The sequence below is a fragment of the Mus musculus genome, chromosome 6 (assembly GCF_000001635.26).
Source record: "Mus musculus strain C57BL/6J chromosome 6, GRCm38.p6 C57BL/6J".
In the NCBI taxonomy this organism is placed as follows: Eukaryota; Metazoa; Chordata; class Mammalia; order Rodentia; family Muridae; genus Mus; species Mus musculus.
In genome coordinates, this window is record NC_000072.6 from 67454004 (window position 1) to 67473383 (window position 19380).

Below are 19380 nucleotides of genomic sequence, written 5' to 3' on the forward strand. Positions count from 1 at the left end.
CTCAGCAAGCCTCATAATGGATACAGCTCATTCTTGCCTATTCTTGCCTGCCTAGGATTCTCCTTTCAGGTGCCCTTTCTCAAAATGCTTTAACGTTGGGGGAGGAAGGGAGGGATCATATCCAAATGACCAATTCTCTTTTATAACATCATCTCTTCACAGAAAAATAAACAATGGCTTTCGATGGCCTAAACATAGTTCCCTTGATGTAAACATTTGTACAGACCTAGATTTTATACAGCACAGTGGCAAATGGTTCAAAGATTCCTGTAGCAAATGTCTTTTCTACCTCTAAAATATCTCTTTTTCATCTCTGCTTCTCTTTACTATATTCTCCACACAAAAGCACCCTGTCCAGAAAGCCTCTTCCTCTAGCTGATTAGAGACTGAAACTTTTCCACAACTGCCTAGACCAACTCTCTGCTTTGCTCAGATGACAAACCCTCCAGCTTCTCCAGTGCCATACTTGGGTTTTATCTGTCCTCTCTGACATATGGTGGCTCAGGCTTGCTACTTTTTGGTCCTCTGGGAGCTTCCTAAAAGCCTCCTGATTTCTTTTAGACTTGGCCAGGTGCTCACACTCACCATGTAGTTGTTCTCTATCTCCCTTCACGCAGTTAAGGCTTGACTAAGGTACCCCTATCTTGTCCTGACTGCATTTTGTGTTTTCTTAGACAGTTCTTGGCTTTCTACCATACAATAGTCACATTTACCTTGGCAATGCATTTGAGATTCCCATGGCCTTCACCATTGGTCCAGATGTATTAACCAAAATAATTAATGTTTACACAAACTTAATCATAAACTAAAATAACTGCGGAAGGTATAAGTAAAAAAATAATGGTTATTCTGTCTAAATTAATTATAATATTCTGCCAGAAATGAATGTTTCAAGGTTACTCTGACTCTCATCTAACTTTGATGTAAATGATGGTCTTTGTGACTTTCACCTTTAAAAAAGGCTGTACCCCTGAACTTTGGCACCAAGACACTCTGAGGCATGAGACTGCTCTTGGTCACTGGCTAATAAAGGACTCACATACTTTTAATTGGCTTAACTAATGTGGTTGTCTGTACCTTTCTTGTATGGATTATTATAGGTGCCCCACCCCATCTCCAGGGCTGCACATCGCAGAACCCACCACTACTTTTCCAGTATAACATGCACCAGCCACCACCTGCAGACCAGAGCAGGTGTGCATTCTCAATCTTTCTGGAATGAAGAATCCATTTCTCCCTCTATGCTAACTTCTGACCAAAGTGAGACCATGCTTCACCCTGAGAAAATATATTAGAACCCACAGAGTGCTATCTTGTTCCATACAGCTTACCTTCTACCAACCTCATTCTCAATTACATTTAAGAAAAAGCTGGTTTATGTTCAACTGACAAAATATACAAAGTGAAAAAAATTAAGTAGGAGACTAGTGGAAGAGGGGAACCCCTCGGGATGGAAGTCCTCTTTCCTGACACGCTTGTTTGAAAACTTCATACAGAAGATTTAGACATGGTCACTCAACCCTTTACCTTCTCAGTGCTTAAACATACTTTGTTACATGTTACTTTGTTGTCATGTGTTGATCAGATTTCATATGTGTTTCTAAGGGTTTTATTTAATCTGTTTTATATGACCTATAATCCATGGCCACACTACATTTTAAATACTTTATGGCTGATTTTTTTTTTTTGGTAGCCCTGGCTGTCCTGGAACTCGCTCTGTAGACCAGGCTGGTCTTGAACTCAGAAATTCACCTGTCTCTGCCTACCAAGTGCTGGGATTAAAGCCGTGCAGATGCCTGGCTGGCTGATTTTTAAGATGCAAACATGTGAATGAATGTATATGCATAAATATGTATATACACATAAACACTTTTGGAATAAAGAGTTTTTAGTTTAATGATTGAGACATCTTATAGTTATAGACATCAAAAATATAATTGTTCTATCATGATGTATTTTGGATAATGTCTTAGTTAGGGTTTTACTTAATTAGGGTGAGCAGACACCAATGACCAATGCAACCTGTTGACAGGTTCAGAGGTGCAGTCCATTATCATCAAGGTGGGAGCATGGCATCATCCAGGCAGTCATGATTTGGGAAGAACTGAGAGTTCTACATCTACATTTGAAGACCATTAGGAAAATACTGACTCCCATGTGGTTTGGAGGAGGGTCTCATTGCCTGTGACCACAGTGACACACTTCCTCCAACAAAGTCACACCTGCTTCAACAAGGCCACTCCTCCTAATGGTGTTATTCCTTGAGCCAAGCATATTCAAACCACCAGACAATAATTAATTTCTATGATGTAATATGATTCTCTGAGTTGACATTTGAAATATATTTTATTGACAAAAAAGTATTCTCTAGATTTTCAAGAATAAAACAAAACAAGAAAAAAACCATATAAAAATATCTATGGATAATAAAGTATACTTTTGGTAAAGAACATTTCAGCCAAAAGGAAATAATTTATATGAAAATGGGCTTTTTATGGTTAGGAAAAGAATTGTTCCAAAATGAAAATAGATTATAATAAATTAAAAAGTTAAAGTATGTTATGAAAAGGTTATGGTAGTTAATGTGAAGAAAAAGATGACAGCTATAATTCAGTTGTTTTTAATAATTAAAGGCTATTAAAACTAGGACTCTGTTTAATGTCTTTTATCTTTTTTTAAAACTAGATAAACCATCTAAAATGTATAATTAGACTTCTCCAAATGTTGTGTGTTTTCCTATCGGGCAAAGTTTCAATTTGCTAGAGAGGCACTGAATACTTAAATTTAATTATAATTTATTCCATTATTAAAAAAGAATTGTTCCTATTTTTTTCAGTAAACAACTTCCACTCATGAAATGTCAAAACTAATTAGTGTTTGGCTTTCTTTTAAGAGCTGCCTTTTAGAAAAAAAAGTCTATTGTCACTTTTAAAATAAGTACTCAGTGTCTTACAAAAAGTTTAGTAAAAACAACAGGCACTATCTCTAGTTAAGGGAGACATATATTGTGACAAGGGTCTTTAGAAAATGATAACTAAAATTCTAACGTTGATTACAAAATCTTTGCACAACAAGCTTCTGAAAAATGAAAATATGTATTAATTTGGAAGAAAACTCCCTTTAGTTTGGAGGGAAAGGACCATATTTTATATTTCTTAAATCCTGTTATATTTTGAAATATTTAAAATTTTGCTTGATATATCGCTAAATGATAAAATGATGCCAATTTCTGTCTTGGTCAGGATACAAGTAGCAACATTGTATCTTTACATTACTATCTTGGTCAGGGTACAGGTAGCAACATTGTATCCTTTCATTGCTGTCTTAGGCTACAGGTAGCAGCAACATTGTATTCTTACATTATTTGTGGTTTGCTTATGATCGTTTTTCTCATCCAGGCTTACTACCTTACTTATTAAATCAAGTTCTCATAATCAAGTTTTTCACTATATTTACCTGGAAAATTTTCTTATGTTTTTTTATCTCTCTCACTAAAGGTATTGGGTGTATGGAGAAAAACAATTTTGTTATAGGAAAATTTAAAACAATACTGCATTGTGACCTGATTTCTTTTATAATGTGACTTTCCATTTACTTTCCTACTCATTGCCTTTATTTCTTTAGAACTGTGATGGTGTGTATATGCTTGGCCGAGGAAGGGACATGATTGGAGGTGTGGAGTAGGTTTGTCACTGTGGGAGTGGGCTTTAATGCCCTACTTCTCTCTGCCTGGTGGCCATGGCTTGCCAAAATTATTACCAAATTTTTTAGGTCATTGCCTAAATAAGGCTGGCAGCCCTAATAAGCTAGGATCAATTAGCCTAATAATTATCCCTAATATGTTCTGTCACTCACCTACAATAAAAAGACAAAGTAATGATGAAAAGCAAGATGAGGGGATTTATTTAATGTGACCGCAAAAGGGGAACAGGCTGTCCAGTACATCTTTGGGGCTCTAACATGAAATTTAGGTTCAAATTAAGGGCAAAAGGTGTGCATAACTAAGTTGTCCTGGTAAGGTGTAATCCACCCATTACCACTGTCAAGGCTCCAGCCTGTCCTTCAGAATGATCCCACAGGTTGTTAACTTGATGTGAAATCCTGCTCAGTAGGACAAAATATCCTTTCTGGCAGGGACTAGGATCCTGGTCTTTTCCTTCTTCCAGTAAGAGATCCCTGGGTAGGGCTGGATTCTACCATCTTGGGGACCATTGTTTCAATATTCTAATAGCCAAAGGGAGAGACAATTTCCTGTCAGGATAAGACATTTACACTTGGTAAACTAAAGCCAATGAAGTGAGTGTATGCGCACTTGTATATTTATTGTTATTCAATAAATTCTAATGTGGAAAGCCACAAATGTGTCTATGTTATTCACATAGCTCACACAGACACAACCAACATTGGAGATCTGGTCTTATTTTGTAGTTTGGACTAGGCTGTGGCTGGTTTATTTTCCGATTGCTAATGCTGACTTTCTAAATCTTCACTATAGGTCTCAACCCAGTCTTGGGATCCAAGAATATTCTTACATCATGACTGGTCAGAGTATCCTGATTGTGGAGAGATGAAATGTTGTAGTTTATACCCCATATATTCTTGAGCTGTCTTACCCCCTTTTAACAACCATTTGTCTTAAGTTTTGCATTTGGCCTAGCATTCTCTTAGGTAAATGTCCCAGAATGTATCATCATTAAGCCCTTAGATGATGGCATCCACTAACTTCACAATAAGTTAACACACTATATTCCTGTATTATTCTCAGGATTCATAAGGCACAGTGAGAAAGGGACTGCTGTAGGCTGTACAGTTTGAAAGCAGAACTGAGCTTTGCCCCACAGCGTGTGAGCTGAGCCACAAGGCTTTCCTTAGATAGCTGCCTGCCACTGCCCTCCTGCTCTATTTGATGAAGGCAGTGTCACCCCAGAACTGAGGTGAAAGGTGAAGCCCTTTCAACTCTCCATGTTTTTCCACTCATGCACACGAGGGGGCATGACTAAGATGAAAATATAGAATAGTTTCATCCTGGCTATTTTTGATATGGGTGGGAAATCAGAAAGAAGTGGCGATTCGATTCACCTTTTTCTGTTTTAGTGGCTTTATTTTAGGTAGAAGGGATGGGATGTGAGCTTTGTATTGAAACCTGTTGTTCTCATTTTCTGAATATTCACTACCAGAAATATAGAGTTTGTGAGAGGCACTTAATTCCTAACTATGTAAATTTGTAAACACGTGGCTTCACTCATCCAGGCTGTATTTCACTTATATAATGAATGGAGTTACTACTACCTGCCACAGCATTGTTGTGAGGATTACAGGAGATTATGTATCTGATAGAGGCACTTTTATATTGGTTGTATAGCAGTTTCCTCAGAAGAATTCCCTCCATCGAGAGGGAAGGCTCATGAAGTTTAGGAGGTAAACAAAAAGTCTCTTTGATGACCAAGAGAACAGAAACTTGGATGATTCTTCAGGGCTCCTCCCCAGTATGAAACTGAGTAAACAACTGATTGGGAGGGGCCTCTAGCAGCTGGGTGCCACATGGAAGACTTGAGTTACCTGAAAGCTGTGCAGAGAGCTCCAGGGTGTATGCTTTCAATGAGTCATCACCAATGTTGGTTGCTTTGGGTGATGCAGCTGCTTTTGAGTCATCCCTGCTCCTGTGGGGAACTCCTCACTCATACTCCTGTTAGGAACCCCAATAAAAATTCATTGTTTCACAGGCTTGGACTTTGGTGTAATCTTTCATTTGGTTTGTTGTGCGTTCCCTTCTTTCTGGAGTGAACAGTCTGTCTCTGTCTCTGTCTCTCTGTCTCTGTCTCTCTCTCTCTCACTCATTCTCTTGTATCTATCATTTATATATTTATTTATCATCTATAGTTTGTATATGTACCATCTATCTTCTATCTATGTATCTATCTATTATCTATGTAGTTATCATTCATTATCTATTTACATCTACCTATCACCTACCTAACAATCATCTATCTATCTATCTATCTATCTATCTACCTATCTATCATCTATCTAGCATCTATTATCTATCTGTAATCAATCTATTATTCCCTCTCCCATTTGTGTGTGTATGTATTGCAGCTCCTCAGGAAAATGTCATCCTACAACGGTCAATACTATAAAGGCACATTTGTACTTCATAATTTGAAAGATACCTGTAAAAAGTACATTGTAAAAAGCCAGTACCACTGTTAGCTGTTTGTTTTGAGTTAACCTAGACCCAATCCGTATGGTGACTTGGGAGGAATAAAAGATTCAATGACCTTGAGTGTATCGGAACTCCCCTTCTCTTACACAGAGGCCATAATGAGGGAAAGCATAGCAGATAAGCAGAGACAAAGCTGACAACCTGACTAGAGGGACAAAATTAAATCTGAGAATGACTTATTGTCTTTGTATTGACTTGCTATAAAAACATGCTAACTCTGATATCCTGAAGACGGAACTAAAACTCCTGACACAGAGGTAGGCAAGGAATGGCTGTTTCCGAGGGCTAGAACAAGCCAAAGTATGGCAATTAGCCTCTGGATGTGCAACACTCCAGTTGCTCCATAGTACTGAAGTTCTCATTAGTCATCTCTGCAGTCACAAACTTCTTTTCACCAGCTATGTCTGTGTCTTTAGATATGTTGTTATGTATGTCAGTATATAAATACATACAAACATTTAAAGGATTTTAAGGACACTTTTTGTCACTACTGTGTCTTTAAAAACAACAAACAAACAAACAAACAGGGTTTTTAAGATCCTTATTTTAGCCAGGCCTATTTAAGAGAAGAACTTTAAATGTGTATTTTTTAAGTTTGCATTTTAAAAACCTATTTTGAGCCTAACACAAACATATTAGAATTTACATATCATTTTAATGCGTTTCACAATAATGATACATTTTAAAAGACTATTCATTTTTATTTTACTTAAAATAATAATAAATTTGTAAATGTCATATTTTATATTGTGTTGTATGCCTCATAAACACTAATAAAAAGTAAACGGTTTTTCTAACAGAGAGCATTTCAAGGTACCTGAAAAACTTTTAAAAACTTAAATCTTTAACAAGTTATTTATTTAAATTTGGTTAAGACAACAAAAACTAGTAATGTGCTTTATCTGAGTCTCTAACTGTTGGATATCTAATGTACCGTGTGTTTTCTGTGTTCTAGAGACAACCTCTGGAGCTCTCACTTAAAATTATCACATTAAAAATTGTTTTCTAAATTTTCTAATAATGATGTTAAGATTAAAGTATGTTGTAAAAGGTTGCTTAAGAAAAGAAATATGTCACTTCTCAGCTCCATATTCAGGCCCACAACTCTGGCTGCTTTCCTGGAGGCCACACTGGCACCTGGAACAGGAGCCTAGCATAACTTACATCATCAGAGAGATTCCACCCAGCAACCGATGGAAACAGATGCAGAGATCCACAGTCAAACAGTAGGCCAATCTTAGGACATCGCGTCCAGAAAAGAGTAAGGAAGGATTGTAGGAGCCAGAGGGGTCAAGTATACTACAAGAAAACCTACCGAATCAACTAACCTAGGCCCACAGAGACTGAATTGTCAATCAGGGAGTGTGCATGGGGCTGGCCTATGCCCTTTGAACATATATGTAATAGTTGTGTGGCTTGGTCTTCATATGAGACAGTGGGAGCTGGGGCTGTCTCTGACTCTGTTGCCTGCCTTTGGTACCCTTTTCTCCTTTTGGGCTGCCTTCTTTAGCCTCTTAATTATTTAAGGTTAATTCCATACACTGAGATAAATTAAGTTTAATACTTTAATACTTCCCCAAGAGGGAAGATGAACCTAGGTTTACTGCAACTTGATATGCCAAGGCTCATTGATGTCCATGGGAGGCCTCCTCTTTTCTGAAGAGAAACAGAGGAGTGGATGAGAGTTGGGGGGAGGGGTGGGAAGGGAAGGACTGGGAGGAGAGGAGAGAGGGGAAACTTCACTTGCGATGAAAAATAAATTAATAATTAACTAACTGATTAATTCATTCATTAAAACATGTATCTAAGTTAAAATAATATAAAGGTTATAAATTATTTAAGGTTAATTACATACACTGAGATAAATTAAATTTAATACTTGATGTTCTACAGTAATGTTTTCTTAAGTATTGGTTTGTTTTTAATATCCTTTTACTAAATATACATTTAAAACTTATGATTAAATTTTAATTAAATTATAATATTTTTAATATTTTCTCACTGGACAAAGCCTTTCATTTTTAGATAATCAGTCATTGCTTTAACTATAAATATTTCTCTTTAGGGTCTGATGCCTACTTAGACTATTTATACTGTGTTAATGAACAAATATTTAAATTTATTTTAAAGATTTGAACTATTAGAGAAAACACATAGTATTGTAAAGTACTCAACTATGATAACTAAAATTCAGAATTAGTTAAAGAGTCTATCTCAGAGGATAAAAGATCAGATGATTTTACCAACTTAAACCACAAAAAAGACATCACACCAAAGAGTCAATTCTACTTTTAAAAATCAGGACTGTATCCATGCAATTGTAACTCACTCTAGGAGGATGTGAACATTCTCAATCTGACAATACATTCATGTAGACTTTGAAAATGCTGGGTACTCCAAGGCCACTAACAAACAAGTCCTCCAAATTACTAACATATTCTCACTTTTTATGTTTATTAATTTTTTTGTAATTAAATTTTAAAATTTTGTTCATGACATCTAATATTTTATCTGATTTCTAAATGATAAAATAATACTAATCTTGGCTTTAATGAAGTTAAATAAAATACTATCTTCTTTTATTTGATCATGTCTTTTTGTACAACTGATTTTTTTTTACTCTAATTCCTTATGCAATTCAAAACTAATATTTAAAAGATTAAGTGTTTTATTCTTTGCAATTTGAATAAAACAGCAACAACAACAACAACAAAAACCCCCTAATTTTCAATTTAAAATTTAACTCCATTAACTTTCACTAGAGATACACAAATATTTGGGTAACTCTTTTTATCCAAGTTATACAAAACACATTCATTTCTAATAGTAACAACATGGAACCATAAACACTGATTTTTTTTTTTTTTGGTTTAATTAGTATCTAAAATGTCCTATTGGACAATTAGCCAAAAATTAAAATTTAATTAAGCAATATTCATAATTTGCAAATAAAAAGGGGACAATGCCATACTTACTCTTTAAGTCCTATTTCTAACAATTTAAATGTAAGTAAGATAGTTCATAGACACAAATACAGAGGGAATTATATAGCTAATCTTGTCAAAAAACATATTTTGGTTGCTTTTAAAATGCTTCATCTGTAATCTTTTTTCATTACAATAGATGGTGTTCCTGATAACTTTAAGTATAGCATCCTATGTCACAGGTACTTGGTATGTCAGATACTGAGAGGGTAAAAAATTAAGGCGGATCTGGATCATGATTGTGATCAGATTGTTTTTTATGTCACCTAAGAGTTTCTTTCTTAAAGTCCTTTGCCAACTACTCCACTGTCCTGCCCACTACTCAGCCTCACCAGGATCAGATCCCAGTAATAAGACTTCTTAACTGTGAGGGACCTTATAGTATTTAATAAAACATATATACTACCAAGTGCCCAAATTGTGATGTTTGGCTAACAGGGGAAACTGGGAACGGAAACTGAAAAGACATCATGTCATGATTGACTGATTGATGGATTGACTGATTGATGGATTGATGGATTGACTGATTGATGGATTGACTGATTGATGGATTGACTGATTGATGGATTGATGGATTGACTGATTGATGGATTGACTGATTGATGGATTGGAACTGCAGTACAGTGGGGAGGTTGGAATGCTGCAGGTCCAGAAGCTAATTATCTTGGGTTAGTTCTAGTTGGAACAGCTGTCCCTTGCACATCTCTGTGTCAGAACTAACAACTGTGACTAACAGATAAAAGAAAAAGAAAAAACAAACAAACAAAAAACAAAATAAACCATAACCACCAACCACAAAACTTCTTGGAATCTGTTAACTTAGCAAACCACTGGCTTCCACCAACCCAAAAGCTTAGAAAACATCTCAGGCATATAGAAAAGTTTCACCACAATATATTTTAAACTTGCTTTGATTTATAATTTTCCTTTTTTCTCTCAAACAATAAAACTTCATGAAACTGTCTCCACAATGGAATATGGAATTTGGGGTAACCTAAATCTGTTCTTGGGCTGTTGTTACTTAAAATGGCTTCAGAATAAATTAGTCCTCTGAGTTCCCAAATGGGTGGCTTTCTGAGTACTGTGCATTTTTAACATCTGATAGAGATCATTTTGAGAAGAGAGATTAAGGCCAAGAAGATGGTGCAGCAGATAAGGGTGCATGTATATCACTAGGTCTGATGACTTCTGGCCTACATATTGGAAGGAGAGAGTAGATTCCTGTGTTTGTCCTCTTTCCCGGATGTGTGCTCTCTAGAGCATGCACTCTGCTATCCAATAAGTAAATGTACAGGATTTATTTATTTATTTATTTTTTTTGGAAAGGTAGGCATGCTAGTATAAACGTGTAATGTCCATGTTTGAGAACTAGAGACAGAAAGGGTTAAAAGTGCCAGGCTAGTCTAGGCTGTACAGTAATACTTAAACTTTAAAGCCACTATCTACCCTCCAATCTCATAGGTACTAGGTGGGGCCAGAGAATGAATATTTCAACCAGAGGACAGAAAACCTGTTCTAAGTCATTGATAATGTGGTTATAACTTACAGACATCCACGTAGTCTTCAGTTATCTGGCTTATATGGAAGCTTATTATATTTTAGAATAGTAAAATGACATTTTTCAAATGTAGTCAAACTGGAACCATTTCCTAGGTCAGACTAATTCCAATTAATGTGCTTATTACTTATAGGTATTGCCCTGTGATGTGATTTTTGTTAATGAGCCTCAAACAGACTCATAGAGTCTGTTTGACTAAAAAGCACTGACTCCTGATTTGGGTCTACAAGGTAATTAGAAGCAGGAGAAAGATCATCCCTCACTTTCATTGCCCATTTGTCTCCTGAAGTTTGAATGAAGGCACAGAGACAAGTTGCTGTCCTTGTTTCCTCTCCGATAACACTGGACTTTAGAAACAGCAGGGCTACCCAGAACAAGTCTGTCACCCATAGAAAGCAGGGTCTCAGTAAAGGGCAGGGCTCAGCTGGGAGCAGAGGCAATCTCCTGAGGGGTACACCTTAATAAGTACATTGTGAGACCACCTTGGAGGAAAAGAGCTTAGATGGTAATTAATGAGTTCACACCTAGACAAGGCCTGGATAAGCATGCTTGCCTCCTTTGAATGCTTTACTTGTTTGTTTTAGTTTGGTTTTGGTTTTTCCCTTTTGTGGTCACACTCAATGGGGCTCTCCTCTGTTTTTCCCATGCCCACATGCCCACTTTCACTTGCCTCTTTAATTAGTGTGTTGTAGAGACAAGTGACCAAGCTTAGCTTGTTGGGGCTACCAGGGTCCAGGTTTGTACCCTAAAAGCTTTGATTGCAAACCAAACTGTTTGCAACCAAACTGATTGCAAGCTGTGCTTCTCCTAAGATATTTGATAATTTAGTCTTGGTATTTAAGTACAGTTAGTTTGTTCAGAAATTCACTTCTATCTTAATGTTATCTCAGATTAAAGCTTACTCTAGAAATAAATCTTAGAGTTTGTACACTATTTAAGGGTTTATTTTTAATTATGTCTATGTTTGTCTGTGTGTATATGCATACGTGTTCAGATGCCTGTGGAGGCCAAAAGAGGATGGTAAGCTACCCAATATGCATGTTGGGGGCCAAATTATGGTCTTCTTCAAGAGTAACCTTGTCTTTAATAATTGAGTCACTGCTTCAGCTCCTGAATTATACATTTTCATTTTAAAACCTGATCTCTTTCTCTAAGTCTATCTGAGAGAATCCACCCACCATCCTGTCAAATTTCAGCATAGAATGCTTGAGTTTTATATTTATGAATGCAGATGTAAATTTCATCCTAAGAGACAATCACAAGAAAACAAAATTGATCCCGTTAATTGCAAATTCAGCCTACTTAGCAATTTCCAGAAGGCAGAAGATAATTTCAGAATAACCCCATTCAGAAGCATACAGTAATCACGGAGGCTACAGTGGTTCAATTATCCCATCAGTTAAGTGTGTGAGAGGCAGGTCCTGCCTAAGTCCAGCCTGAATACCGCTGACTGGCTTTTCTGTAAACCACACACATATGCTAAGGAATAATGAAAACTTAGCTTACACTCCACGTTTGGTTTGTTGTTGTTTTGTATCTCATCTCACAGAATACTTTCTCAATCATAGTTTTGCTTTTCCAGTAAACTATGGTCTTGGGTACAGTATCGTTTGTAGTCTCAGCCCTGGAAATGATGGACGCAGAAGGTATCACTAGAAAAAGAAACAAAATACCAGCAGTTAAAAAACTTCCTCAGGGCGAAATTGAGACCTTTTCATTAACATATAGAACTATCAAAACTCAAAGTACAATAGCCCATCTAAGTAACAACTGCTGAATCTTGTCTTATTTTCTGATGAATTATGTAAAAGAGAAGTACTTCTTATAGGTCTAGTGAAACTTGAGCCTATAGCCTCATTACTTGGAGTATAAGAAAGAGATTAAGGATTAAGATTATTTTCGTTCATGGCTTGGATTTTAAATGTTCCCAATGGCCCATGTGTTAAAGGCTTAGTATCCAGCTTGGCACCACAGGAAGATGGTGGGAACATTAAGATGAATAGTCTAATAGGAAGTCTTAGGTCATAAGAGGCATGTGACTTAAAAGGGCATATTTGGTACTCTGGCCCCTCCTCTCTCTGTTTGCTAGTAATTATAAAATGAGCAGCCTCTTCCACCATGTATTTTGCCATTATATGCTTTCATGGCATGGGCCCAAAGTGATGGGACCAACCAATAATGGGCTGCTAATACCACAATGTCAAGTTAGTTTGAATCCTTCCTCTTACAAGTTGAATATCTTAGGTGTTTTGTCACAGTTACAAGTGACACTGCATCAGTGTCTGCTTCAGATAATCTCACTTAATAAGCTGTTAAATATATCTTTTACAGTAATATTTTTTTCCTATTGTGTAATAAGGAAATAGACATCTGGATAATAATAAAATAAGGATATTACATCTGCTGCTAACTTATTTTGTTCTCCATTGCCACAAATAAATCCCCTGAGAGTATGCAAATTGTTGTGTGTCCTCATGGGTCACCATGCAAAGTTTGAACTAATTCCTTTGCCTATGGGGTATAATAAAAAAGGTGTTATCAACCCAAACATTGCTAAACAGCTGATAGATATATATTGCACAGTCATTGTTTGTGGGACATTAATGGTCATTGTTTTATGAGAAATATTTACATTAATAAACTATACAAACACTTGTAAATTTATCGGCACACATTATATTACTGATAATTTTCATTACTTCTATATGTGCAATGTAAAGATGAAAACATTAGTCTTTGTTAGATACATTATCAACTCAAAAGCCTGCATCTAGGCACCAGGAACTGTTGCTACAATTTAATATCCTTTAGGAATTTATTCATTTTTAACTTCACAGGATATACTTTGAGAAGCTATTGTTTTATTAGTAATTATCTAAAATTATATACACAGGTACATAGTTTATAGAGAATCATAAAAGTAAAGATATGCTTTATGCAGTATAGTCTTATATAGAACTAAATAGCATAAGTATCAACGCAAACTTAGTTTCATTGCAGAGCTCACCGTAGGTGATTTATATCACTTATATTACAAATTTGTTGGCCACTTTTTAGTATAAGGTTTGTTTTAATAGTAATCAGTTTCCAAATTTTTCTGGAGTAAAGAAAGTAGACTCTCAGGGCTCTAAGACCACTTAAAACCATTTTAAGTACTATCAAGGCTATAAATTATATTCTTCTTTCTGTTTCCCACTTGAGTTTGGCTTGGTCATTCAGAATAGCACCGTTAAGCATTCTGAGCCCTATAACCTGAACCCTGATTATCAAAATCAAAATATAATAACTGTGTTTCCATCTTAATAAAAAATAAGTAAATAAAGATGGGAGTGAGGATAAACAAGAAAAGAAATTCATGGTCATGTGTATGATAACAAACAGGTCACAACATACTCTGCCTGAACCTTAATGTCCCACAAAAAATGATTGTGCAATATATATCAGCTGTCTAGCTTGTTTGCGTTGATAACACCTTTTTTATTAAACCCCATAGGCAAAGGTAATTAGTTCAAAATGATTTGTATGGTCATCCTCATTTTGCATTTGAAACTTCTTGCCTCATCGTCTTTTAATTTATATACGGTTTACAATGGCATATATGTTCACATTGCACTGCTAAGTCTGAATATATCAACCCATTCTTGAAGTGTCCCTTAGCTCATTGTTTAGATTATCAGGAGCTTTTGCAAAAAACAATTATTCTTAGGAAGCCAATGTATGCTTAGGTTTTTGTGAAATGCAAATGGTACCTGTGATGATTTGGATGAGACGTCCCAAGTACTGGCCTCTAGTTGGTTGATATTTAGAGAAGATTGGGGATGCGGACTTATTGGAGGAAGTGTGTTACTAGGGAAGGCTTTGAGGTTTCCAAAGACTTTTGCCTTTTCAGTTTCAACTTATCCCTTGCTGCTGTCTATTTGTGGATCAAAATGTAAGCTCTCAGCTGCTGTTCCTGCTGCCTGCCCCATGCCCTCATTCTGCTATCATAGAGTCTAAGAGTCCGGGGCCGTAAGTCTAATAAAACTCTTTCTATTCTAAGTTGCCTTGGTCATGGTGCCTTACTACAGCAATAAAAGAGTAACTAATACAGTACATGGTACCATGTATGATTGTTTTCAAAATTAAATAAGATGTGTGCTAAGTTTCTAGAATATAGCACATATTATAAACGGAGATGATGATATTGAGATAATAATTAAAATAACAGTAAAACTGTTACTAATTATACTTTTGTTCTTTAGAGGAATCCTGTTGAAATAACACTGAACATGATAAACTGTTACAGCTGATTGTGACTTCCCAGAGTGGGTGCTAGGGATTGAACTTGGATCCTCTGTAAGAACCCTATGCACTCTCAATCACTGAGTCATCTCTCCAGCCCCTAAAGGAACATATTTAAGAAAAGATTATATTTACTGTATCTTACCTCAAAATGTAAATTTACAAAATATTGTATATTCTGTATACATTGTATATATTGGTTATATACTTGGAAGATACTTCTTTCTATAATCTTAAATTTTGTAATGTCCCAATCCTCAGGTTCTCTCTGTATAAATTATAATCTTTTACAAAATGGAATTAGCATGAAGATTAAATAAAAGACTATGTATAATATTGGACTCTCAGAAAGCTTACAACTAGTGCTTGAGGGCTATGTGCTGAAACCTGGCCAGCAGAAAACTTCTAGATTGCAGAGAAGAGACTTTGCATCAGAACCCCACAGTATTCAGTGATGTGGAAATAGAGACCGAGTCTGCAGGAGAACACAGTTTCCACAACAACAGCATGCCCCAATTCAGGAAATATAGCCAAGGTCTAGACCAGATTTCCCAAGTGAATTTTTGGGGAATTACACAAAGGTGTGACCAGTATTTGGGACCTAATCCATGCCTAGGACTGTAACAGAATCTGGAAGCTTGGGAAGGAATTCTGTAAAAGTCTCTCTAGCCAGCAGGAGAGACTGCATTCAAACTCTACTTTCTATCCAGATAGCATGATTGAGACAGTTTATAGAAGAAAGCTTACTGGGGATTATGGTTCCAGAGGGAGAGTCTGTAATGTCAGGAAGGCCTGGCATCAGGTGGTCAGAACAGTAAGCTGAGAGGTCACATCTTCAGCCACAAATTTGAGGAGGAGAGAGCAAACTGGATGTGGGATGGAACTACAAATTCTCAAAGCCTGCACAAAGTGATATACTTCCCCCAGGAAGGCTGTGTCACTGCCCCAAATAGCACCACTGACTGGGGACCAAGTATTCAAATACTGATAGGACTACTGACTGGGGACTAAGAATCCAAATATTTGAGCCTATGGGGGAGATTTCTCACTCAAACCATCACATTCCTTTTCAAATGCTCTTGCTTTATTTAGTATCTAGAAATAGTCTCTCTCCCTTGAATGTTTTTCTTTCATTTTTCTTTTAGTTTTTCCTTTTACAGTTCCCTCTGATAGGCTTTTCTAAAGATTACAGGTTGGTTATTGCAGAGCCTCTATGTATTGGTCTTCTCCGTCTCCGTCCCCGTCCCAGTCCCCGTCCCCGTCCCCATCCCCGTCCCTGTCCCCGTCTCTCTCTGGTTGTAAGTGTTTTCCTCTTTCTTTCATTTTGCCCTTAGTAAGAACTGCCTCAGGCTAGAGAGATGGCACTGACTGATCTTCCAGAGGTACTGAGTTCTAATCCCAGCAACCACATGGTGGCTCACCACCAGAACACAGCTACAATGTACACACACACACATACATAAATATGTATATAAATAAATATAACACACACACACACATACACACACACGCACACACACGCACACACACACACACACACACACACACACACACACACACACACATATATATATATATATATATATATATATATATATATATATATATATATACATACATATAATCTTTTTTAAAAAAAGAACTGCCTCTTCCACTTTTTTTCTACTATCCACCTTGTCTATTTAGTTCCCCCTTGGTGCTTTTCTCTCTCGGAATACCGATCACTAGACTCACTCTGCTTTTTTATTTGCAGACATTCACGAAGTAATTAATTCTGTAATGCATACCCTACTATCAATGTTCCTGTATTTCTTAAAATGATTGAGGTTTAAGGGTATGATTTCTTTTGATATTTAACTATTACTATATGTTTATAGAAGACTTAGTGATTGTTATTGCAAATAGTATTTTACTCTCAAAAGAGTACTTGAAGACTGAGGCTGGTTCCTTGAATACTAACAGAGAAAGTGGTGAAGCCTGTATGCAGTTTTGAACACTGCAAACATTTTCATTAAAAGCCAAAGATGACAAAAGGTCCAAATAATTGCTTACACCAGGTGCTCAAGTCCCAAGATATAAAGAAACATGAAGAACAATACACCATGTCTTCATCAGAAATTATAAATCCCACAATAATCACCTCTAATGAATTCTCAGATAAATAGCTTAATGAAGCACCATGGAGCCCTGAAAACACAAGCCAAACCTCAAAGTAATAGATGGAAAACAATAATTAAAATTGTTTGATCACAAGAAACCCCCTTTATCAAAGTCTGGCATTTAGACAAAAGCCAGCATTCCCTGGGGACTTGTGAAAATAGTCTCTATCTGCTAAAGGCACTGTTCTCCTTATCTCTGGCTCTGTCATTAACATATGCCTGTGGTGCCTATTAGCATATTAAGGTCTCTGCTAGCTTCAACCTCTTCAATTTCCACTCACAAGTACCAATTATAAGAGTCAAAGCCCTCCACCCAGCTCACAGGCTCCCCTCCTCCCAGGTACCTGTCCCCTTAAAACCCTGGAAATGTTTCCCTGTCCCCCAACCTTGTTTCTCTTTGCTTTCCCTAAAGTCTTTGTGGTTCGGAATAAACCTTTCCCTTTTCACCCATGGGGTGGCTATTTTGGTGTCTTTACTGCACTCGTTTTAGTCAAAGATCAGGGCAGAAATGAAAGGGATAGAAATGAGAAAAGCAGTAGTAATAAATTAAAGGAATCTCTTATTGTATGAGGAGAAAGAGAGAGAGAGAGAGAGAGAGAGAGAGAGAGAGAGAGAGAGAGAGAGAGAGAGAGAGAGAGAGAGAGAGAGAAAGAGAGAGAGAACCCAAGTTAGTAAAGAAAGACCCTACCTGTGAGATCATAGGCTTCGGTGCCTGCACTCTCCTTGGGCTTCCCTGGCAGCAACATTTGTCCTCTGTCTGTGTGGCAACCCATGCTCCCCACCCTTTGCAATCCTTTCACACCTGTAAATTCAGAGATTTCTGACCTTATGCCTATCTCCAGCTTCCTCCTCTTGCCCACTGTTATGGGCTCCAGCTATGGGGGCAGAAGCTATCCACCCTTGTGAATGTCTCTGATTCCCCCTGTGCTCCACATGACATATTATGTGGACCCGAAGTAACCACAGTGGCTTGTGACAAGCTTGCCACCAGCAATCCCTCCTCGCTCCACACCACCTTGTCATCCTCGTGCCTGTTAAGTTTCAAACCCAGAGCACTGGGCTGCGGTGCTTATTTAACATATCAAAGCTGACCTGGCCTCCAGGTTCTACGAACATCCCTCAGTCTCTACCTATAATAAGGTATGGTTGGCATACCCTGCCCCTACTCTGAACGTTCCAGCCAAGAGGCTGGGGTGCCCTTTCCCCACAAGCTCTTCCAAATATAATGTCAGACATTTTGGTTACTGATATAGGTTATTTCTCCGCTGGTGAAATGAGCCATTTCAAGGCAGATTAGAACATATTTAGGCAGATTTATTGGGAAGCTGCTGGGGGGCGGGGCGGGGGGGAGGAAGAGTTCACTGGCCCCAAGTAAGAGGTGGGGAGAAGGGGCGCTCAGACAGAGAAGAGGAAGAGGAGGAGGAGGGGGAGGGGAAGGAGGAGGAGGAGGAAAGAGGGAGGGAAGGAGGGATAGAGAGAGAGAGCGTGCAATCACGTAAAATGTGTGGATTATATAGGGAAGAGCCTCTGGACGAAGGGCAGCCCAGCCCCTGAGCTGGAAAATTCAGGGTTGGAGACCAGGTATGCCAGGTAAGGACTGAGGGATGCTGGGAGAACTAGGAGGCCAGGTCTGCTTTGATATGTGAAATACGCACCTCAAACCCAAGTCCTGGCGTCTTTAAGCAAACAATTACCTACTCTCTGCATCTCTGTCCTCGGTTTCCGGTCCCCTCTCTGCCCCCACCTCTGCCCCAATCTCTCTACCTTCCCTCTCTCCGCTCTCTCTCAGTCTCTCTGCATATTGACTTCGCTGGCTTCATTCTTTGAGACTGAGGAACCTCTCCCCACGTGTTCCTGCTTAGCTGGCCTCTTCTTTCTCTTAACTCTTTCTTTCTGTACCTCTCTATCCCCTTTCTTTCCCACGCCCCCTCCTCATGCCACAGACTTCATTGTATACTAGACCCGATGTATAGTTGGTACCTTGGGGGGAAGGAAAGCACCCCCTCCTGCTGCATCATGCTGGTGCATTATAAAACATATCAGAGATAAAACTAAAAAGAATAGTGTAGATTACCTTAGTAGAAATACTTAATATTATAAGCTTTAAAAGGCAGGCTCTAAAATATCTCAAGCAAAACATGCCAACACTTTTCTGGTTGATGAAGTTAGTCATGT

At 37.6% G+C, this 19380-nt stretch overlaps 1 protein-coding gene across 1 annotated transcript in view; it reads right to left on the minus strand.

The window, feature by feature from the left end:
• Positions 1-19380, minus strand: part of Il23r (interleukin 23 receptor) — a 68924-nt gene that overhangs the window by 31072 nt on the left and 18472 nt on the right. Inside the window, exon 6 of the mRNA NM_144548.1 lies at positions 12272-12417. Coding sequence (NP_653131.2) covers positions 12272-12417 — 146 coding nt within the window. The remainder of the gene's footprint in view (positions 1-12271; positions 12418-19380) is intronic.